Source organism: Vitis riparia, chromosome 6 (assembly GCF_004353265.1).
Source record: "Vitis riparia cultivar Riparia Gloire de Montpellier isolate 1030 chromosome 6, EGFV_Vit.rip_1.0, whole genome shotgun sequence".
In the NCBI taxonomy this organism is placed as follows: Eukaryota; Viridiplantae; Streptophyta; class Magnoliopsida; order Vitales; family Vitaceae; genus Vitis; species Vitis riparia.
Genome location: NC_048436.1, coordinates 17,937,517 through 17,961,307, shown reverse-complemented (window position 1 = coordinate 17,961,307; position 23,791 = coordinate 17,937,517). Strand labels below are relative to the sequence as shown.

At 36.3% G+C, this 23,791-nt stretch overlaps 3 protein-coding genes across 5 annotated transcripts; all 3 read right to left on the bottom strand.

The window, feature by feature from the left end:
* Positions 1 to 156: 156 nt before the first annotated feature.
* LOC117915962 (glutelin type-D 1) lies at positions 157 to 4,650 on the bottom strand. 2 transcript variants are annotated; one of them, XM_034831735.1, is made up of 4 exons: positions 4,565 to 4,650; positions 1,939 to 2,154; positions 684 to 1,404; positions 157 to 566 (listed from the first exon to the last, which is right to left on the bottom strand). In XM_034831735.1, the coding sequence occupies exons 2-4, from the start codon at positions 2,132 to 2,134 to the stop codon at positions 413 to 415; spliced, it is 1,071 nt and encodes a 356-aa protein (XP_034687626.1). In that variant the 5' UTR covers positions 2,135 to 2,154; positions 4,565 to 4,650; the 3' UTR covers positions 157 to 412. The 2 variants fall into 2 exon arrangements, with proteins under 2 accessions (XP_034687626.1, XP_034687625.1); XM_034831734.1 differs by lacking the exon at positions 4,565 to 4,650 and adding an exon at positions 4,064 to 4,097.
* Positions 4,578 to 19,345, bottom strand: LOC117915963 (UDP-galactose/UDP-glucose transporter 5). 2 transcript variants are annotated; one of them, XM_034831738.1, is made up of 12 exons: positions 19,004 to 19,345; positions 18,784 to 18,904; positions 15,519 to 15,632; positions 15,181 to 15,273; positions 14,931 to 14,996; positions 13,909 to 14,007; positions 10,112 to 10,191; positions 7,740 to 7,852; positions 5,586 to 5,674; positions 5,291 to 5,377; positions 5,116 to 5,184; positions 4,578 to 5,029 (listed from the first exon to the last, which is right to left on the bottom strand). In XM_034831738.1, the coding sequence occupies exons 2-12, from the start codon at positions 18,889 to 18,891 to the stop codon at positions 4,913 to 4,915; spliced, it is 1,035 nt and encodes a 344-aa protein (XP_034687629.1). In that variant the 5' UTR covers positions 18,892 to 18,904; positions 19,004 to 19,345; the 3' UTR covers positions 4,578 to 4,912. The 2 variants fall into 2 exon arrangements, with proteins under 2 accessions (XP_034687629.1, XP_034687627.1); XM_034831736.1 differs by having other exon boundaries at positions 18,784 to 18,908; positions 19,004 to 19,344.
* A 1,266-nt stretch (positions 19,346 to 20,611) lies between these two features.
* On the bottom strand, positions 20,612 to 23,574 carry LOC117915875 (monofunctional riboflavin biosynthesis protein RIBA 3, chloroplastic). The gene is made up of 7 exons (XM_034831615.1): positions 23,439 to 23,574; positions 23,020 to 23,347; positions 22,705 to 22,926; positions 22,269 to 22,594; positions 21,563 to 21,692; positions 21,155 to 21,451; positions 20,612 to 21,057 (listed from the first exon to the last, which is right to left on the bottom strand). The coding sequence occupies exons 1-7, from the start codon at positions 23,492 to 23,494 to the stop codon at positions 20,863 to 20,865; spliced, it is 1,554 nt and encodes a 517-aa protein (XP_034687506.1). The 5' UTR covers positions 23,495 to 23,574; the 3' UTR covers positions 20,612 to 20,862.
* Positions 23,575 to 23,791: the final 217 nt, after the last annotated feature.

The following is a 23,791-nucleotide window of genomic DNA, read 5'->3' as shown; positions in this document are numbered from 1 at the left end:
TCAAAATCATCCCCTCTTAACTTCTGAAAGGCTTATTGGGGGATGTCTTGCAAGTGGCAATAAATTTTAGAACTTTTTACAAACTTTTCTTAAAGTTAGGTGGAAATTACAAATTCTACAAATAAAATAAAGACAACTCTATTTAAAACTTCACAGTAATCAGAAACAGCACTTCAATTTGTGATTTCTTGAATTGAACTTCATGAAGGTGATAAGAACAAAGACAAACATAAGCTAGAACTCGTAAACAAGAAAAACACTTATAAAGTAACCCTGTTTGGTTTTCAGGGAAAAGCCTGCAATCTAAGTTGAACTCATTGTCAATGAGGGCTGAAACAGTTCCAGAACTAGAAGCCCTTTATTGTAGCAAGTAGTAACTAAGGAAATAGAATTATAGAAGCGAGTTTCCTTCTTAATTTGGAGGAGGAAAGAAGATGGCATCTGCATTCCTCTTGGAGCGGAAAAGCTTCTCCATATCTGAACCCACACTGAAAGAAGCCTCCAGTACTTTAGAAGACAGGGCCTTCCATGCTGAAGTCCTTCCTGCTAAATGGGTGAATATAGGACTGCCATTTCCAACAAATAAAATCAATTAGAATCCCAAAATCAAAACAAAAACAAGGGAATTCACTGGGCTACAAAATAAAAGAAAGTGGAGGCTAGAAACTTTAAGAAAGACTTACTTGGGAGTTGTAATGATAGAAAACCAGTCCATTCCTTCTGGGTCACCAATCTTTGAAACAACAAAGAACCTTGGTACAATGAACAAACTGCCTGCCTTGAGGGTGGTTTCCAAGACCCGGCGACCATCAACACCGACCACTTGAACACGGCCACTACCCCTAACAATGTAGGTCACCTGTAATGCAGAGTCACAGGAAAAACCAGGGGAGCACATTGCACTTCCATCCAACCTAACAAGATCAGCACCAAGCCCCACCTCACCAACCAAAGGTAAATTCTGAGTATTCAAAACCACAACCCTTCCACCATTCTTAATGTCAACATCCAATGGAGCTTCCAAGCAGTTCAATACCAAGCCATTTCGATGTTCTTTCTTTGGCTCAGGCATCTCAAAAGTCCCCTCAAGCTTAACAATGCCCTTCCCTGATTGCTTTCCAACAAGGGATTTAACAACATCCTCTTCTAGGTCCCATGCTCGGCTCACAAACTCAGTTGAGAAGCCGGTGAAGATACCATTGGAGCCTGTGAGAAAGAAGTCAGTGAATTCACCAGCTTTGTGGGCCTTTGAGGTATCACCCAAGAATAAAACTTCTAGGTCAGTATCCTCTTTGTTGTACCACCATGTAACAACACCAAAGGGAAGGGCAAGTGCATCGCCCTTCTTAATAGGGACTACCTTCTCCTCTGATTCAGGAAGAACAATTCCAGCAACACCATTTCCTGGAGAAAGCAAGAACCACAGCCAAATAAGTAAATTTGACCAAAGACCAATATCAACTGTGTAGGAAATTAGGGTTTGTAGTTATGAATTATGCAATTACACTCGGAATCTCACCCCATTAATCAAATCACATGCCACACACCTCTCAAACTCTAATGAACTCACAAGAAGTTAGACCAGCATTTCATTATGGGGATTCAAATTAGCAGAAAACAAAAACTGTTGGGCATATGATCAACATTCTTCATAGATAAACAAGAAATCATTTAATCAACCCAATTTTGGGAGGAAGAACAATAAGAAAACATCGTCCATAACTAAAGCCAACCAAAGATGAATAATAAAAACATTTAAAGGGTCACCTATTCAATCAAACTGAAGATCATACTGATAATGATCAGTTTCCGAACAAATAAACTAACAATACAAATATAACCCATCTATTTTTTTTTTTTTTTAACATACCCATGAATCCAACCACAGACTATGAAAAAAAAATCCCACCCAATATTCAAAGAGAAAACCAAAAATACCTTGTAAAACATAAGCGACCTTTGAGGAATCAGAGTAGCTAGGAAGAGCAAACCCATGTTGGTGGAGAATGATCTTGGCTGCGCCGATGTTGCCTTCACCAAGCATGGGAAGCTCCGATGGGGACCACGCCAAGTATGACCCCCCATTGTTCCCGTACGCCTCCTTCGCCGACTTCGGAGTCAAATCAATTTCCATCTTCCCTTGTGTTTTTTTCTCTGCAACCAAACAAAACCAAATATTCTTTGATGATGAATCTTCTGCGTTCACCGCAGCGGTCTTATATAGGGATTTTCAATCGACTTCAATAAGAACGGCACTCCAAAATTTTATTTCTTTTGGATAATAAGATTTTCATTGGAATTTTTTTTGGATTATGATAAGATAATCATCGATTATGGATGGTGTGGGGACCTATAATTTGTTACAAAAATAAATAAATTGAGAAAATGTGCGAAAAACTTGTCCAAATTTGTCGGATAGTAATTTTAATATAAGGAGAAATTAATGATTTTTTTATTTGAAAAGGCAAAGAAATCATTTTTTTTTGGGATTAGACGTGTAATTTGATCAATTTTAGGAAAACAATTTTGGGATAAGGTTGTGTTGTATGTTTTATCCTATTAAAAAATTCCTTTTCGAATAACAATTTTAAAAAGAAATTATAATCTCAATATTATCTAACCATTAGATAAATGAATTTCAAAATAAAAAGATTAAAGAATATGCGGAAAAACAAAAACGAAATCTAATTGATAGAGTAGTAAATGGACTTTTACTTGTTTTTAGAAAATATCTCGTATTACTAAATTTAATGTATTTTTATTTTTATTCTAAAAAAGAGAATAATTCTTATTTTGTTTTTATCTAATTCCTTTTTGTTTTTATTTTCATTTAATTTTGAAAAAAAATTGTATATATATAGAGGATGGTCATTCGTCAACAATCCGTTTTCAAGATGTTTTGAATATAAATTTAAGTGTTTATAATTAGTTGGTATTTCGTAAAATTTAATATTTATTATCTAATGACTTAAATTAACTTTAAATTAAATTATTAATTTAAAATTTATTAATTAATTATTATTTTAAGTATTAAGGTTATTTGATAAAATTTATTTTAAATTATCAAATTGATATATTTATCCTCATAAATTATAACTAAGATAAATGAGGTTAATTAAGTAAAGATAGAAGTTATAGAGTAGTAAAAAAGATTATTGATGAATGAGAATAAAAAGATAAAATAAATATATAAACTTAAAAATAAATTAATTATTTTTACTTGTACTTAAAATTATTTTTAACTTTAAGTTCTACCATTAAATCATTTTAGCAAACATACTTAATTTATTTAATTACTTAAATTAAGTTATTAAGTTAGTTTACCTAACTCCTACTAATCTTCTAATAATTTAACATTTTCAATCAATTAGATAATGATTTAGCTTATAGTTTTAGAATTCAACTAGAATCCATTACCTATTTTTCAATAAAAATTAAATTAAATTCAAAATATATTTAAAATTGATAATAGAAATAAAAAAAAATTGCAAAAAAAAAAATTATATACCCATTAATAAAATTTACGGCATATTTATCTCTTTTTTATTTTAATAATTTTTTCATTTAAGGTAAAAACCCCTATACGTTAATGTTTATCCTTCTAACATATAGAAACCATTTTTAAAAATCTAATTCTTTTTATAATATCTTTACCTTAATTTTCTTTCTTGATTTTATAGTAATATAAAATTGATTTTATGATTTTTGTCTTATTTTTTTTATTAATTATATTTGACTGATTTTAATATTTCTCAAATCCTTATTTTGTGAAATTGTAAGGATGAATTATATTCATGTGTAAAATTGATGGGATTATAAAGTCTATTAATATAAGTCAATAATTATATTAAATAATAATATATTGTTGAATATTAAAAATTTAGAAGTTATACATAGGGTCATAAATTTTGAATATAAATCAATATTTTCTACCATTTTCTACTTATTTTTATACTTGTTTTATCAACTCTATTTTATTATTAAGAGAGTGATAAATTTAGTTACAAACTTGTAATCATTACAGGATAGCATAGCATTTTTCTTTTCCAAAATCAAATCATACCTAAAAAGATTGCGTTCATCCTAAGCCGAAACGAATATTTGGCACTTTGGTAAGACAGGTGGCAAGCGGTGGGGCCCAGCACCACTAACTCCTAGGGAAATCTTATATAATAATTTAAAAGGGGAAAAAGTATGTTATGGGTTGTTGATTTGAAAATATTGGGATTTTCCTATTTAAAAGCCGGATAAGTCCCAGAGCAATCGTATATAATGATTTAAAAGCCGGCTAAGTCCATCTAAACATGCCTGTTTCACACTCATCTCATATGTGAAGGTTGGACATACTCAGTGGAGGGCTTGTATTGTATTTTTAGCACCACCACCATCACTCCTGAGCCATGGTCTGATGATTTCCACAGACTAAGAGTCCAGGACGCATGACTCAGAACACAACCCATGGTAGTCCGAATCCTTCAGTTGGGATCACATATGAAACAGATAAAGCTTTTGACTGTAACATGACAAGGATTTCAGAGGGCAAAATTGCACAGCAATGACATACCTCATATTTTCCCTTTTTTTTCCTAGTAAGTTCATCAAATCAAGATGCTGTTTCAACAATTGCCTTTTGCATTTCTTGGATCATTCCTATAGAAGGAAAATGTAATGTGAAATAAAAGGACAAGTATATGTGGTTTTAGTTAATGTGAACTCACAGCTCCCGTGAGAAGTCGTGAAGTCAAAACTATTCTGAATTCTACCCACCTGCATGAGGTTTTGTGTTGATGTAGGTAAGTTCGTGTGGGAGCGTTGTATATATTCTTTAGTATGTAGCCCAATAATCTAGCACTAAAGCTGCCTATCAACAACTGGTTAATGGCAGATACCATGGGAAATCTGATTGCTTGTATCAGGGGCTCTCCTTCAAAGGCTTAGAAGCCTCGATCTCCCTTTCTTCAGAGGGTGAAGGTTTCTGTGGCATACTTTTCAGGAAGCTTTTTGAATAGAGAGAACCAAAAACAATGATCTGATCAACATGTTATAAACAGGGTTAATGGAGCTCCCCAAAATATGGATAAAAAAGTGAAAAGGTAATTTGAGGTTGAGGCTTACAGCTCCTATCCATTGTTGCCAGCTTAGGGGATGGGAAAACCAGACACATGACAACATGATGCTCACCAACTTCATCAGCAAAGAGAAATTGTCAGAGCCAGGATCGATTGAAGGCATAATTATGAAGGAGAGAAGAATGCATGAAACTGAGTAGTACTGGAGACTTATATTTCACCTGTCTGGTGGTCATAATGGTGGCAAATGTGAGAGCACCAAATGTTCGAATTGTGTAAGAAATGAAAAACTGACTGGCTGTTGCAACCTGCAATGAAAATCCTTACTAACATGGAGTTCTAGGGTATATCTTTGTGCTGATCATGGGGAGTGGGGGAAGAAAACATAATAATAAATTGGCAGAAGGTATGAATTGAAAACGGAAAAATTATTTAGACAAGTTAAGATCTTTCATGGGTGTGAAAATTATAGTTGTAAGAGAGCAATAAAAATAAATAAAAATTAAAATCCCTTACAGTTGAAAGCAGCACAATGTCAAAGAAACAGTCATTATGGCGACGAACAAAATCTATTGCTAGAAGAAGATGTCCTTGGAATATTAGACCTGAATCAAATGAAGAAAACCAAGTTAATGAATAATCAGGTACTGCAACACAATACCAAAACAAATTGTAAAGTAGTACAAGATGCCCAAATAGGGTGTTGGAATATAAGTGAAACCTAACTTCAACTGGGATAAATTAACTATACTAAAAGGAGTGTTTCATAAACAACAGCACAAGAAAGATTGCATTCCTTGAAAAATCGAAATGCACAAGAACATTTCAATCTTCCTAATAAAGATCAAGTAAAGAAGTATGAATTAGTCCATCAATTTTTTCACTGGATCTTTGTAACATGGACTTGGTTACAAGTCTCAGAGTCTGGTGTGTGCCTAAGTGTCAGATCCTTTAATCCCTAGATCTTATGACACATGAATAGCTATAATCTAAATACCGTTTTCGTTATTCTATCTTCTAGGCCAAATTGAAGTACGTAACTAAGATAGAATGTCCACCATAATTCTATAGCCACTTATTAGGAAGTATTTTTCTTTTCCTTCTTGAAAACACCAGCAGGCTACAAATTTGACCACTAGATATGTCAAATACATGTTCCATGCTCAATCTTATCATATCATGTCCAACTTGGATACTTCACACTCTTTGAACTGAACATGTAACATAGGCTGGTTGTAGCGGGTGAGGTCAGCACCCCAAGGTTTGGGTCCCATGGAGAGTCCAAAGGGCTTGGTCATGGAAGGTTCCTCTGTTATTATAAATAATAGTAATAATAATTTTTTTTTAAAAATGTAGCATAGGCTGGGATATGTTTCTCCTTTTTTGTATGAAAGGTTAGCAGTCTAAATAACACAATAAGAGAAGGTAAGCCCATTAAACATCTAGTTGTTCACACAAACTGTCCTTTAAGTATATCAGAGATAGGTACTAGAATATCAATATCAAGTGAGCAAGAAGATTGTAAGCATCTTACAAGTTAACTTAATATCTTCCAGGCAAGGTCATTGGTTCAATTAAAAGCATGTATAATGAAGCATAATAAGGGCATATTAATAAATTAAGGCAGTTCAAAAGTTCTTCCTGTTTCATGTATATCATGCTGGTACAGATGTGTCCCTGAATGTGTAATGTCCTTTATCTAAGATATATGTTGTCTTTGGCATCTTTACAGACAGAAGCGAACCCATAACCATGACCAAATATGGTTTCAAAAGCAAGCTCTAGTCCATATCTACCTAGCATTCACCATGAAGGCTTAAAGGGATGGTGAGGAATTACCAGTCCCCTAGCTTCCTGAGTATGATGTCTTTTGCATCATGCACACAAGCATTATTGTTTACAAGTCCAAAGCAAGTCTTAAGCCCAACTCTAATTGCCAGTTACGTACATGAGTTTAATAAAGTTAGTCTATACCCCTGTACTGTGCTGTGCCTCCTCTGAGACACTTCTAATATATTTTCTCATTTGTTTATCAGAAAAAAAGTTCGTCTATACTCTGACAAAAAAAAAAAAAAAAATTCTCAATACTCTAGGACAATGTTTACAATAAATGCTTAGAGATTACGGAGATTAGTGGTCCAATAGCTCCTAGAAGTGTATCCATGTTCAGAACATCTAATACCCAACAACTAAGAGTTAGGAGAACTAATCTTTACTGCTCCAACTGCATTCCAAGTGAAGTGCAGTTTTCTGAATTGAGATTTCTTTTGTGGAGAAGAAAACATCTATTTTTTGCATTTCATGGTCCAATCCATATTTCTAAATTTTTGAGAACATCCATACTATGCAACAAGATGTCACTGTCAAGAAAGGTTTCTGACAACCAGACATGGTTATGCATCCTGCATGGAAAAAAAAACTTCTGAATCAGTTTTGCCTGTGTGAAAGATGCTCAGCCAGGTCAATTTTGAACCACTGCATGGATCAAATTTATACTTTGGTTTAGAACTTCCATGTATAAATTCCATTTGGTGAATATAGTTATATCTAAAAAAAACCCATGATGCTTCCCATGTAACGCATCCTCCAAGATATGCCAGAGTAAACTAAGAGGTAGATTCCAAAATGCCTCAAAATTTTGCAAAATTGAAAAAACGATGGGGAGTTTACCAGCCAAGCTGAGAATACAAGAACATAATGTTGTATAGAATATTTGATTGTGTATTTCCATATTATAGCCCCTAAATAGTTTATCCTGGAATGTGCTCGTGAAGCCATCAAACCTGTCATACATTTAAAAAAAAATGATAAACCAATCAGGAAATTAAGAAATTATCATGCTGTATCAGTATTGCACCCATGTAAGCAGAAAAAGTATCTGGATTAAATGTCCAATATTATTACAAAATCAATACCCTAGTTAATAACCTTACAAAGGATGAATCATAGAATCCATACTTTGGTGCATATGATATACTTCAAGTCAGTCATTTGCATGTTTTTTGTTTCTTCAATCTACTGTAAGTATCCCAATGGGTATTATAAATGATAAACCATTGGTACCACAGCATTAAGCATTCCAATTAACACACTTGAGGCCTAACTTAAGTGTTTAAGGAGTTGGGTTGGGGTTGCGGGAGGTTCCTAGTTTGAGTTTGAGTGGGGATAACAAAAACCAAAGCATTCCAATTTACACGATCCAGAACATGTAACATTTCAATTCCAGCATTTCAACTTGATCCAAATTTATTCTTCCTCTTGCTATATTTTTCTAACAGCCTTCTTCCCTATCCAAACAAATTTATGATGCAAATTTGCAAGTTAGCTGATCAAATGCTCGTGCACTACTCCAAAGTGAGAATTTTATGGCAACTAGTTTTTTCACTTTTTCGGGTGATGTGGGTAATGCACTCTTAGTAAGAGGAAACCATTTGAGTAGGCATGGTTCGTTTGTGGAGAAGAAGTGGAAGAAAGCTTCAAGGGTTGTTCATTTGTGTATCTTCCAGATGTTGTGGATGGAAAGATATAGGAGGTCATTGAAGACACTGAATAGTCAGATCAAACAATTAAATCTTCTTTTACATGCTTTTTCTTTTCTTTTTTTTGATGAATAAAGCATGATTTATTAAAAACAAAAGATGCCTGCAAAGCACCCTAAAGTACATGGGAGACGTGCATTTTTTTGGATTGTATTAGAGAGTATATAGGTGACTATTTCACATCCATGATAGGCTTTATAGATTGGTTGAGCTCCATGTAAATAGAGGGAGGTTGTTTTTAGTTTTCTCTCCTCAGTTTTGCTTGTCTGATGGTGTTTCTTGTATATACCATGTATATTTTGGTCTGCCCTTTTTCAAGAGTTGTTAATACATTCTCTCTTTTGCCTATAAAAAAATGATGGAAATTCACATCCGATATTATGTTGTATTTTTCACATTAAATAGTTTTTTTTTTATCTATTTGCTGCTTAGAGCAGTAAACAATAATAATGACCTTTCTTCTTCCAGAGGCTATGTTACATGGACCAGAAACAGTTGCCTGGTGCAGCTATTTGTGTAAATGTGATATTGACCACCATAACAAAGGATACAAAGAATCCCTTATGAATACAGGATGACTATCATAATAAAAACAACAATTACACTAATAGAGATGAACAAAAATATAATTTGAAAAGAAGGACTAGTAATGCATACATTTCATCATTTATAGGTAATAAAGAAAACCTTAAGATGTGAAAAATGAAAGCAGCAATAAACTTAAACCAGAAAATATAGAAGCCCATCAGTAATGGTGTTCCAAGAGAGTAGTAAATGGCCCCTTAAAGTTTGGGAGCATTTGAAGATCCGGTCACATACCCACACCAACAAGAATTCCTTCTGAGAGAGTGGCCATGGACATAGATTTTGTGACCCAACACACATTCTATACCCAAACCATGTTGTGTCATGCCAGGTGCAGACATGTTTGTTAGATCCCACTCCATGTTTTAGGGCGAAAAGGGACAAAAACTAAAGTTTAAAAAACTCGCATGCAAGCCAAAACAGTATGGAAAAATCCAATTAAGGTATAAAAATGAACCTAACCATCATCACACAAGCTTCATGTAGGTGGCATTCCATGTGCTAGTTTATATTTCTTCAACAAGAAGAATCCAATTCCAGGTAAGGTCAGGATTGGAAATTTCCCCACTAGTTTTCACAGCTAAAGAAAATTATGAAGAAGCAGAAATGCAAAAATAACCACAAGAGATCTTAAAATGCTGTCATGGCTAAGCCTTTTGGTATCCCACATACATATATGTCAGTTAAAAGCTAGTGCATGATGACTAGATCAGCTATGTCTATGCTGTGAGACAGCATGGCATAGGACTTAACCACCGAGGTTTGCTCCAAAACTTATCCTTGATTTAAATATTTTGTAAAGCAGTTATTACATAATCTCTTTACTAATTAAATACACAATGGCAAGCAGATGCGGCTGAAACAACAGAAATGTTCAACAAGTAATATACTGAGGGAAATAAGTTCCAAAATCTATACCCAAGATAACCCATCATCAAGGAAACGCCCCAGACAGTGTTTTCCCTTCCTTTACCGTATGGACTAATGTCAGATGCTACCTACAATGAAAAAAACAATGCAGAAGTCATGCTAAAAATTGGTAAGAAGCTAATTCAGAGTCTCAAGCATCAAGAAAAGAAGCATCCATAATATAAATAGACCATTTAGGAAGCTCCAACAAAGCACCATTTGTTGTAGATGAACAGGCAGACCCCTAATTCACTATTCCAAAGGCAGTTTGCATGATTAAAAGGTCAGCAACACTATGGATGTGAGGAATATGTTTGTAGCACTTTCCTGGTTAATTATGAAACTAATCGGAGTTGTGATTATGTAAAGAGCAAAGGTTCCAGCAGTTCTGCAATTGATAAAGAAACTAAACAGAACTTCAAGAACACTTTTGTAAGCAACAAATAACTGAGTATAGGAGGTTTGTGGAATGAGCCGTGGTGCGTTGCAGGAGATTTTAACATGATAAGATTCCCCTCTGAGCGTAGTAGAGGAGGCCGTCTGTCCTCGACAATGAGGAGATTCTCAGAGGTGGTTAAGGACTTAGAACTAAGGGACTTGCCTCTTCAGGGGGGACTGTTCACTTGGAGTGGAGGACTTAATAATCGGTTAAAGTCGAGAATTGTTCTGGCTAGGCTGGTTTCTGATCACTCTCCGATCCTTCTTGATGGGGAAGAAATGAGAGGACCCATGCCTTTTAGATTTGAAAATATATGGTTGAAGGAGGAGGGCTTTAAAGAGGTGTTAAGAAAGTGGTGGGAGGGGATTCAAGTTAGTGGGTCAGCCATGAGCCAACTTCATTTTGGCTGAAAAGTTGAAGGCCTTGAAACCGATTCTGAGAAGCTGGAATAAAGAGGTATTTGGTAAGGTTGAAACTAAGAAACAGAGTGCTTAGAATTTGGTGGATTTTTTGGACAAGGAAGAGAGTGTTCACTCACTGTCTATGGAAGAAGGGGAAGCTAGGAAGGAGGCAAGAGATACTTATAAAAAGTGGGTCCTTTTAGAAGAAGCGTCGTGGAGGTAGAAGTATAGAGAAATTTGGCTGAGGGAGGGGGATAGAAATACAAGGTTTTTTCATCAGATGACTAATGCTCATAGAAGAAGAAATCAGCTAACTAGAGTAAAAGTTAATGGGAGGTGGCTTACTGAGGAAAGTTTAATTAAAGAGGAAGTGAGCAAAGCTTTCCAAGGTCTGTTGGCAGATCCCGATGGTTGGAAGCCCAATATAGATGGTCAACGTCTCAAAATGCATTTGTGGAGGGGCGACAGATTATGGATGCAATGTTGATTGCTAATAAAGCAATAGACTCGATTTTGAAAAGTAATAGAGGAGCGATTCTCTACAAATTGGACATTGAGAAAACCTATGATCATGTGGATTGATCTTTTCTTTTAGCAGTGTTAGAGAAAATGGGGTTTGGGGAAAAGTGGCGTAGATGGATAAGGTGGTGTATCCACTGTTAGATTCTCTGTTTTGGTAAATGGAACCCCTACTAGATTTTTTCAAACCTCAAGGGGTTTAAGGCAAGGAGACCCCCTTTTGCCTTACTTGTTCGTAATTGTGATGGAGACTTTCAACCGTCTACTGAAGAGAGCAGTTTCTAGAGGTTTTTTATCGTCTTGCTCGGTTCGAGGAAGAAGGGGTGAAGAGGTCCAGGTCTCTCATTTGCTATTTGCTAACGATACGTTGATTTTTTGTGAGGTGAAGGAGGAGCAGTTGACGTATTTGTGCTGGCTGTTAATGTGGTTTGAGCCAATTTCAGGGTTAAGAATGAATTTGGAAAAAAGTGAATTGATACCGGTTGGTAGAGTTGAGAATGTGGAGGAGTTGGCTGAAGAGTTCGGTTATAAGGTGGGAAGATTGCCCTCCACTTACTTAGGAATGTCGTTGGGTGCTCCTTTTGAATCCGCTGCCGCTTGGGATGAAATAAAAGAAAGATTCCGCAAGAGATTGGCTATGTGGAAACGACAATACATTTCAAAGGGGGGGGGGGAGGATTACCTTAATTCGAAATACTCTATCTAATTTGCCAATCTATTTCATGTCTATTTTCTAGCTGCCTAGGGTGGTTAGAATGAGATTGGAGCATATTCAAAGGGATTTTTTGTGAGGTGGTGAGGCTCTTGAGCAAAAACCGCACTTAGTAAGGTGGCCAATTGTTTGTGTAGAAAAAAGAAAAAAAAGGGTTGGGGGTTAAGAGTCTTAGGACTTTCAATAGGGCTCTCCTTGACAAGTGGGTTTGGTGCTTTGCAATTGAAAGAAAGGCCCTTTGAAACCAAGTGATTTGAAGGAAATATGGGGAGAAAAGAGGAGGGTGGAGCTCTTGTGAGGCTAGGGAGGCCTATGGAGTTGGGTTGTGGAAAGCAATAAGCAAGTTGGGACACCTAGTGACCCTTTCTTTTGATTTTGTGGTGGGTGATGGAAAGAAGGTGAGGTTTTGGAAAGACAAGTGGTGTGGAACCACCCCTTTGTGCGAAACTTTCCTTTGTTTATTTGCTCTAACGGCTTCCAAAGAGGCTTGGGTAAATGAAGTTTGGACAGCTATGGGGAAAAATGGGGGAAGTTGGAGTCCTTGTTTCAATAAACCTTTCAATGATTGGGAGTTAGAAGAGGTGGAAAGGTTGTTTTGTTGCTTGGATGGGAAGAAGGTTAATGTCGATAAGGAGGATAGGGTGAGGTGGATGGAATCAAAGGATGGGGTGTTTTCGGTAAAGTCTTTATATAGGACCTTGCAGCCGGTTTCTCTTGTTTCTTTCCCTTCGAAGATTATATGGAACTCTTGTGTGCAGCCCAAATTAAGTTTCTTTGCTTGGGAGGCTTCGCGAGAAAGAGTTCTAACCTTGGACCATTTGCAAAAGAGGGGTTGGGTTTTGGCTAATAGATGCTTTTTGTGCCAAATGTGTGAGGAGTCGATTGATCAACTCCTTCTTCATTGTGAAAAAACAAGGGAAGTGCAGATGTTGCTCCTTTCTTTATATGGAGTGTCTTGGGTGTTTCCTTTTTCGGTAAAGGAAACCCTTTTAGGGTGGATGGGCTCTTTTGTGGGTAAAAAGAGGAAGGCAGTGTGGCAAGTGGGACCGTTATGCTTGTTTTGGGTCATTTGGAAGGCAATGAATAAAATTGCTTTTGAAGATAGTGTGCTATCCATCCAAAGGTTGAAAGCTTCTTTTGTGTATTTACTTTGGTCGGAGACCAAATAGTGGATAAAAGGTAGTCCTTCAACCTTAATAGATTCTGTAGATTGGGTGGGTTTGCGATGAGGGAGAAGGTTTTTTGTTTTTTCCTTGTTGTTTTGGGTCCGATTGTAAAGGCGTGAGTGTCTTTATACTGTAATTATGTGGGTCACTATTTTAGTGTCTCTTCGTAATACAATTCTTTTGCTTATTGATCAAAAAAAAAAAAACTAAGTATAAATTAGAAATTTAAGCCTCGGAGAACAATCCATGGAGATGGTTATTTTATTGAAGAAACTAACTACACCGTTCTCAAATGACATGGTATATTTCAATGCCATGGAATAGTTCTGTCATCAAGCAACATCCATCATTCAATCATGCGCTAAAGCGACTTATTGTGTGGCCACTCCTGCTCTTGATTCCTGATGAGATTCAGATTAACAATTTAAGAGAGCTAAATCAAATCTACAAGGCATACATTTCTAGTGATCGTGCTGAAATCCATCATCAGTATTCAAGGTACAAACAATTAGATGAATGTTAAGTAGCAAAAGCAGATAAAAAGGGGAAACTGAGGCAATAGTTGTTACCGGATAAAGAATAAAAAATGAGCAACCAACAGTAACCAGAAAAGCCAGCAAATAATCAGGTCCCCTGTATCTCTTCTGCATAATGAGAGTGCCCCAAACCTGTAAAAACAATAAAAGAGGATTGAATCCAAAGCCTAGCACTCAAAACATGCAAATAATAATTAAAACGTTAGCAATCAGGGAAAAAAAAAGAAAAAAAAAAAAAAAAGAACATCAAATGTCCTTTATACGTAAAAGTAAGATGCATTGAATTGAATGTAACTCAACTTATGAGGCCAGCAATTGAAACACACAAGGAATGAAGTAAAATAAAGAAATAAATAAATAATGACTGTCTGAAATCATCTTCACCAAAGAACAACTCTAATAATGATTATTAGAAAGATTTCAAACACCCATTTGCCATGATTACTAAGAGCAGGGATGGGTGAATTATTAGAGTCACTTGCCATGATTACAAAGCATTGGTTTCAACAAAGCCATCTATAACCTGGTCGTTACTCATTACTTCCTATTCATACTATTCAAGCTCACTTATAGGAGATTAGTGAAATCTAAGTTCATATGAAGTAGTCAACCATTATGAGGACACCTACCAAATCCACCACATCCCACTTTTTGAATTTTCCTTCAACCTGCTTTATCAGATTTTAATATCATGAATGTTCTGAAGGTAACCCTGATCAGGCCAAATGGTTTACTTTATTACGAGGAAGAATGATGAAAACTTGGTTTTGTCTGCACTTTGGATGCTTTTTTCCAACATTACAGCAAAATTTTATACCACTAATTGGGATGAAGGTTTTAGAAAGAAGATTCCTACACAGGCTTTCATTTCTAAGATTTATCTTATTATGATCTGGAAATTAGCATATACATAGACTCATAACTAGTTAAAAATAATAATAAAAAAAAAAAAAATTAAAAAACCAAAAAAACAAAAACAGAAGCAATTTTATTAAGGGGAAGAATCTGAAAGGACTTTATATAATGACTACCACTGATAACCATTCTAAACTCACCATAACAGGTATCATTTTGGCACACTTTGCGAGCGTTTGTACTGGAAAACTGACGTACTTGAGGGCCTGAAGCAAGTATTTGTGGTCATTTAAATTGTATCAACCATTGTTTATAATTTATCAACTTGAGACTGAAACTAACTATTCATTAAATTTGTTCAAAAAATAAATAAGCAGCATTACTGCAGATATTTTTCCTCCCATTAAGGTGGCGTTCGGGTAATAAACATTGAAAATGATCACAGCTCACCTCGTACTGGCATGTTGTGGTTAGTATGTTTGACACTGATATGAGGCAGTACTTGTAAACCGGAGCAACAGGATCCAATGCCTTTTTACTTGCCTACATGAAAAGACAAAGAAAATGAAAGTTGTAACTGAAGGAGATATTGCAAACTCAAAAGCAATTTAACTTGTACTCCATGCCTTTAGATAGATGGTTCCTGTATTTTCATTAGGCATTTCACAGTCTACCACATGCTGGAGTGCAGAGTGTGAGACACAGGTTTGGATCTCCATGAAAAAGACAACTAGAACTCACTCATAGGTCTACAAAAAAACTTCAATCAGCTGATTATAACAACTTACCAGTAAAGCACCCGCGGAGACAGCAGATGTTGTAATGCGGTTGCAGAAAACAAGAAACAATGAGTACTTAAAATATTCTTTATCGGCTCCATATGGAACCCTCATGATCTTTTCCTGCATGCAATAAATTTTGTTAACTTCTAAACGAAAATAACTGAAATTTATAGACTGAGAATGAACAAAATACTATGATTTAGTTAAGAAAATTAATGGCAAAAAGCACAAATTGGACAAAACAAAGCTTGACATACAATGTAGTTAAACTACAATGATGTAGGCACATATTTTTATTGAAAGATGGTGAGAATATAAGCAGATTCCAATCAGTTTACAATGTAAGTGAAATGGACAGAAAAACTAAAGCAGAATGAAGGGCAAAAACACATGCCTGAAACTGGCTAGTACCATCCCATTTGTTCCCAACAATTAACCCCGTTGATGATCAACATAAGTATGATCTTGCAGAGTATAGGTAAAGTAAAAACCCTAGTATGACTATATATCATACAAAAGGTGAAAACCACTAACATATTACAAGAATAATAAAACATTTCACAATCTCCTCCTGTATATCCCTAAGGCAAAGCTGCTAGTCACCTCTTCCATCATATGAGTTAGCTTCTTTTACTTGGTCATTCTTCTTTTTGCTTCAGACATCAACTAAGCTCCCCTTTTGACATTAGAACTTCTGTAGGATTTCCCTTCCATGGCCATGTAGCGATTGGTTATGAAATGATACCATGTTACAAGACTCCTACTTAGTATTTTAGATGTCTAAAATTTGTCAGTAGATCAATTGAAATGTCCTAGATCTGGGGATATTAACAGACATTTTAAATGATGCTTTTAGACATTAAATTTTCTCACTGTTCCAAGATAAAACATCAACACATTATTTATATTGTCAATCTATTGAGATGTTGAGGATAATGTGTACATTTTCAATATCATTGATAATAGATATACTGGGATAGCAATCTATATCATAGATGGTACTTTTCTTATAATATTTATTCATATAATGTACTACATTTAATGTGATTCCAAAAAAATTAATTATTTCTTGATATCAATCTCAACAGCAGATTCAAAACTAATAATTGAAGTTGAAGTTTACATCATTCCTTTTTTCTTTTCATCACCAAATAGAGATGTAAGTTTGTAACAAAAAGCACATAACAAAAGGGGGTACTCATGTGCACAGGAAGCATACAAAGGGCATCAAATTGAAAAGAAAAGAGCAAGCTATACAAAAATCTTATTATCCCCCACACTGAGCATCAACAAATCCAACAAAGAGCATATAACCATCCCCAATAGGACTCTAGATTGCTCCTAAGGGGATTTAACGAAGGCCTCCTTCAATCTTTGATCAAATGACTTCTCTTTTTTTGAAGATCCAACCATTGCACTTTCTTGATATGCACCATAACAGGCAAAGTGGAATCATATATCACACTTCCCTCAGCCTCTTTTTCATGCCCCAAGCTTGCCAACTTATGATTTTTTATCATCTCTAATTCTAAAAGCACCCACTGAAGCTGAAACTAACAAATAAGTTGTCCCACAACAACTAGGCTTTACAACATCTGAGTTATAATATGGCTTATTATTTTTCCATTCGATTTGCAGAGATTATGTCTATTCACCAAGGTTCATCCCCTTCTAATAAGTTGGTCAGTCAATTTATAGTAAAAATCTTCTCTCAAGCAACTTCTGAAGCAAAAAATGAAAAAAATGCTCTCAGAGGGGCACAGGTACCACATACCATCAACACATGAAATTATAAAAGGGCCTCACATTGAACTACCCCTCCTTCCTTCCCCTCCACATGAGACTATCCCTCCCCCCACCCCTTAAATTCAAGGAATGAATTCAGTGCAAAAACTGGCCAACTAACTCTAGCATCCACTCATGAAAAGGACTTGACAAGCAAGGGCTCCACTAACCCTGAGCCACCTCAATTACACAGAAATTTGCCAGTGTGCATTTGACAGTAGCAACCTATAGAGAGAAGGAAACACTTCTTTCAAAGGATTCTCAACAACTGACCCATCCAATCAAAACTTCGTCCTCATCCCACTCCTCACCAAATAGGACGTTCTAAGAGTGAACTCTTCTCACCCCCATCTAATAGCTTTCTAGAACCCCACACCAAACACCTCTCTCACCTCCTGGGTGCACCAAGCACCATTCATCACTCCAAACTTTCCTTATATGACCTTCTTCCACAAGTTATACAACTCATTTGGAAACCTCCATAGTACTTTGTATGATTTTTCCTTTTCTCTCTTTCTTTTTTTCTTTCTTCTTTTTTTTTTTTTTTTTATGGAACTTTTTGGTTTATCTACTTCAGTTTTGCATCAGAGGTATTTCATGATTTTACATATGCAACTTCTTTACTAATCTTTGCTTGCTCTTCTTAGTTCTTGCCTGTTTTAATAATTTTCCTTTGTTTAATTTCTAGGAATGAGAAGTCAAAATTGTAGGTATAAGTTAACCATTCACTTGTTGGAATGCTTAGGATAGAGTTTCACGAAATTCATACCGGAAATTCCTGCAATCCACTGGGTTCAGTTCCTAAAATCTAAACACTTGACTAGCAATGAACCAAGCCGATGCAACGAACAAGGAATAACAACCCTCCAAATGGAAGAAAAACAAGTACTTCCAGTTCTCCAGAAAATGCTTTTGCATGCCAAAAAAAGAATAGATTCTTATTGAACTTAGTAAACAAAGGGGCAGCCAGTTTATAACAATAAACAGGACTATCCTGCTTTCAACCAAGCTAATCCTAAGAAATTCCCCTAGCAATAGCATTTCAGTATCCCCAACCCTACTAAAATCTGCATTAAAATAATGAAAAATCCTCCCATGCATTTATCTCGATCATCATAGGCCTTCTCACAGCATAAATTTTAGCTCTAAGGAGCACCCTGCTTTCAGGAAAAATCCTTGCATATTTTTCATGTTGGATGGTTCAAGAACAAAATGAATTCCATTAAAATTGCATATTCAACTTCAAAGACTAGGAGGCCGAGAAAGAGTTTTTATTGAGATCACATTACATATCCTTAAAGGTAAAGTCAGAGGTGTATATAAATTTCCATTTTTCATTCGATCAACGCTTTAAATCAGCATTGGAACCCTAATCCTACCTTCGGCAAAAGTGAGGCCGCCGAAGGATAATTATTGTCAAATTTTCAAAATCAAAGCATAAACTGGGATCAGGCTGAATCATCAAACCAAAAAAGGAAAAAAGTACCTGTAGAACACCATAGATGACGAGAGTGGTCATGATTCCGACCACCGCGAGCACACCTTTCCAGAACCTGTTCTCTTTCTGAACAGCTGGCGCTGCTGCAGCTTCCATTCAAACTCTGCCACTTGCTTCACCAATTCAACACAATATCCACGCTTATCACAATACACAAACTCCCCATAAATATATGTACAGAGAAAGAAAGAGAGAGGAAAATGCTTACCAAACTGTGCAAACACAACGCAGTGAACAGAACCGGAACGACCACGCAGTATTGGCGGTGAACTTGCCGGAAAATCCAGACCGATTATTGAAAGGCGCGAGGATTTGGGATCAAAAAGAAAGAGTCAAGGGGTACACGAGTCATCCGGGGGATGCATCACATTGGAAATGGGCTTCGGTCTGAGAAAACAGAGCGAGTCGTAGAGAGAGAAAATGGGCGAGATTATTTGATTTTTGTATTTTAAAATTGGGTACACGAGTCATCCGGGGGATGCATCATATTGGAAATGGGCTTCGGTCTGAGAAAACAGAGCGAGTCGTAGAGAGAGAAAATGGGCGAGATTATTTGATTTTTGTATTTTAAAATTATTATAATCGGAGTCTCGATGTCGCCCGCCACTCTCTCTCCAGCTTTCCGGTTCCGCGTTGCCACGTAGGAGTGGGTCCCGGATCAGGTGTACTAATCGAGCCACAAGATGTTGGCGCGTGGTGGCACGGACTGATGCGGACCGTTGGTATAGTGGACGGCATGTTCAATGAAAAAAAAAAGCTCACGTGGCTGCATTTTAGACTATTAAAGTTAGAGAAAGTGCCATTTTGCAGCTTTCTATTTAATTAATTCATTGTTTTATTGAACGGATTTATTAGAATAGTAGACAACAAGCTAATATATTAATCCTACCGTTGGATTTTTAAACTTGTTGGCTTTAAATTTTTGAGCTTTTGAAGGTTTTCATTAATTGATTTTACTCATAATTTTTTAATAATGTGAAAGATATCAATTAAATAATCTATAATTATTCTAATGGCCATGACAAAATAAAATAAAAGATATTAATTTGTAAGATATTTTTACTTATTTTTTTAATTTAAAAAGTAGGTATAAAAAATTCATTGATCTCAAGTTTTCTTAAACTAGACTCATCACACGTTTATTGCATATGAGAGACTCATGGAAATTATTATTTTGAACATTTAAAAAAATAAAAAGAACTTGTATCTACATAATGATGATTACGATATTTTATAAGAGAAAAGTTTTTATAGCTATATATATATATATATATATATATATATGTATATATATATATATATGTATAAATTTATTTTAATCTTGTAAAGACATTTTAAACAGATATTATCTACACGGAGGTTTTAAAAAAATGTCTAATATCTATTAACACATAATGTTCAATGTTTCAAACGAAAAAGTTATGTAGTGTTTGTTTTTTTACTTTTTGCTGAAAGTAATTTATTTTCAAAATTTAGGTTATTTGTTTTTTTTTTTTATAACTTATTATAATTTTTTTACTAAATTAAAAAAGTCAAAATGTGTAGTTTTTTAAAAAATAAAAAAAATGATACATTGATTTTTATTTATTTTTTAATAAAAAACAAACAATCTAACATTTAACACTATTAAGTATTAAAATTCTATTTAAAATTAAGTTAAAAAAACGAACACCACCGTATATTTGCTCCAAATGGTAAAAGATTTATTTTCTCAAATCTCATAGACATGTAGGGTTGATCCGATTCCAAGCTTTTACGAAGGAAAGTTTACCTTACTATACCATACCATATGAAAGGAGGATCGGATGATATTACATTTTCAAAGGCCGCCTTTTTCTATACATTTATCTTTCTTTATCCTTTTTAATCGGATGAGTATAGACTATAAAGAGAGAAAAGATAGGTCCACTTCATAGCCCTTGATATATGAATGGAAAGAATAACAAAGTGAGCAAGAAATGAATAAGTTATAAGTATAAACCTGTAACTCTTTGTGTGAGAAGAGAAAGAGCTCACGTAGAGTGGTGCTCTGTCTCTTTGGTGGTTTGGTGTGGTCTATATTACAGGTCATTCTATGTCAGACCCATAGATATGTCCCATCTTGGTGCGTTTTGTTTCCAGGTACTTCTTGTTTTCCTCTGTAATGGGAGTCAACACCGGAACCCGCCCAACAACTGCTAACCCATATCCCTTCAGACCGGTGAACTTGGCTGGGTTGTTGGTCATTAGCTGCATGGTTCTTACTCCTACATCTCTTAGGATCTGTTGGCACCAAAGTGAAACAACTTGGGTCAGGACCAGGACTCAAGACTCATGCCCTAAAGGGCAAAAAAAAAAAAAAGTCTGCCAAGTTTCTGACCTGGGCTCCAATCCCATACTCACGAGCATCAACTGCTAACCCAAGTTCTAGATTGGCTTCAACTGTGTCATGACCTTCGTCTTGTAAGTTATAGGCCCGAAGTTTGTGACCAAGACCAATCCCCCTCCCTTCATGACCTCGGAGATAGACCACAACTCCTCTGCCGGCTTGCTCGATTAACTGCATTGCCAAATCCAACTGGTTGCCACAATCACATCGAGCTGATCCGAATATGTCCCCAGTTAAACACTCTGAGTGAACTCTTACTAGGACATCTTGCCCTTGTCCAATGCTTCCCTGTTGAGTTTTGAAGCCCCGGTTTATTGCTCAACAGAAGTTGAGATAGCAGTCCCATATCAAATTAGTTAAACAGAGGTTCTTTTAGAAGAAGTAATCAAGCATTAATACCTTCACAATGGCTACATGCTCTGTTCCATCTAGCTTTGAGCGATAGCAGTAAGCCTGAAATAGACCCCATTTAGTTGGTAGTCGGGAAATAGCAGTTCTTTCGACCAGTTTTTCCCTCTTTCTCCTATACCTACAGGCAGAGTGCATAATGGCCGTACATAAACACAGCCCAGAAACATAGTTCAGAAAAATAAATGAAAAACACCAAAAATGTTGTGAAACTTTTATCAATAAAATGAAAGATGACAAAAAAAAAAGTACAGTGAATGAGGCCAAGAAAACAGAGGAATGCATACTTAGAAATGTTAAGCTAAGTGCAAACAAACAAGTGAATATCTATGTTGGATTGTGAAGTCTGAATGAATATTGTTGCACTACATAGGGATGTCTAGGATCGAGCACCCAGCGATCGAATTGTACGATCAGCTCGCAGGTCGCAGGAGTTTAAGGGGTATTGTATTTTTAATCCATTTAGGTTTCATTTTATAGAAAAAAAATTAGAGTGCAATCATAATTGAGGGGAGAGAGCTTTCACTATTATAGCCTTTCTTTTTTATTAGTGGATTTTCTAGTATTGATGCACTCCATGAAGATCATATTAATCACGAACCACGCCAAAAATCTCGTCTTTTCTTTATTTTTGCTCTGTGTGGTTTGGTTAACAATCTCAAGTATATTAAACAGAAGAGAGGGTTGCATTGCTCACCTGATCAAATCAGTTATTGAGACCATTGGGATGCTGTGCTCCAAGGCCAACTTTCTTAAACTGGGCAAAGTGGCTATAGAACCATCATCTCCATCAACAATAGCTGAAAGAACAGAAATTGGCTGCAAGCCCGCCAGCATGACCAAATCTACGGAAGCCTCGGTATGACCAGCTCTTCTCAGAACTCCGCCTTCTCGGTACTTGAGGGGAAAAACATGGCCTGGCCTTCTGAAGTCTTGTGGTGTAGAAATAGGAGATGAAAGCGCAAGAACAGTTTTTGCCCTGTCTGATGCTGATACTCCAGTGGAAGTTCCAGCTTTTGCGTCCTAAACAATCAAACAGTGGTACTTGAGTAACCTGCATTAGGTTATTTCATGGCTTTTCAAATCAAGTTCATATTTCTTATGTACTCAGATTATTGTGAACCAAACAATACCACTGTGATTGTGAAAGTGGGAGCAGAAGAATCTTTATCTTCGCTGTCAGGTGACATTAGAGGGAGCTTCAGTCTCTCAAGGTGCTCCTCTTTCATGCCTACAGACACAATTCCCGACCCATGCTTAACCATAAATGCCATGTCCCGAGGACTAGTAAGAGATGCAGCCATGACAAGGTTCCCTTCAGCTTTCCCAATTTCATCATCTACTACAATCACAAACTAACACAATTTGAAGTAATGGGTCAACAAGTTTTTCTCGATTTTCCTGGAATTTTAATATTACAGAATTCAAGAGACGAGCGAATATGCAACCTTTCCTTGACGCAGTGTATTGAGAGCTTGCTCGATGGAAGAGAACCCCTCAGATGGGCTGTCAGGATCACCCTCAGCATCGCTAACGAAGAAATCAATGGTTTCGGGGGTAATTTCAGCATCCAGTGTCCCAAATGGCGCTGAAGTCGGCCCCTCAAGAGCACTCAACACAGACCCATTTTCATTTGCCTTGAGAGGAATCTTATCAAAGACGTTTCCAGCTCCAACTCCAGACACCCCGACAGCCCAGCAAGTGGAACACCACCTGTGCCTGGAAAGCCCAACCCCAACCCCAATACTCTGTGGAGCCGCAAGAGAGGGAGGAAAGCTGAAAGATAACCATCGTTAAAGTAAACATCGATTCAAAAAGACACCATACAGATGTGGATGAAGAGAAAGCAGACAGTTGGGTATCATACCTTGAACTGATGAATATGTGGGGGAAGAGAGGGTGAGGAAACAGAACGGAGTCCATGGAGGGTTGAGCGTTTGAGCTGAGGAGGTTTGAGGACGATATTCACAACTCAGCCGCTTCTGAAACTGGCCCTTTCGGTAGCTTTGCTTTTATAGTTTGCACTTGGACTTGCCATATTGGAGAAGAAAAGCCCACCTCAAGTTCTGGATGTGTATAGCCGTTATCCAAATTTCTTAATCATTGGCTTGTACGGTGCTTTTAGCCACATGCATACTAATCACCAATTTCTACACTTCACTCGGAGTCGGATTCCCACTTCATTTAAGCTAACAAGGAAAGTACGCAACCATCTCCCTT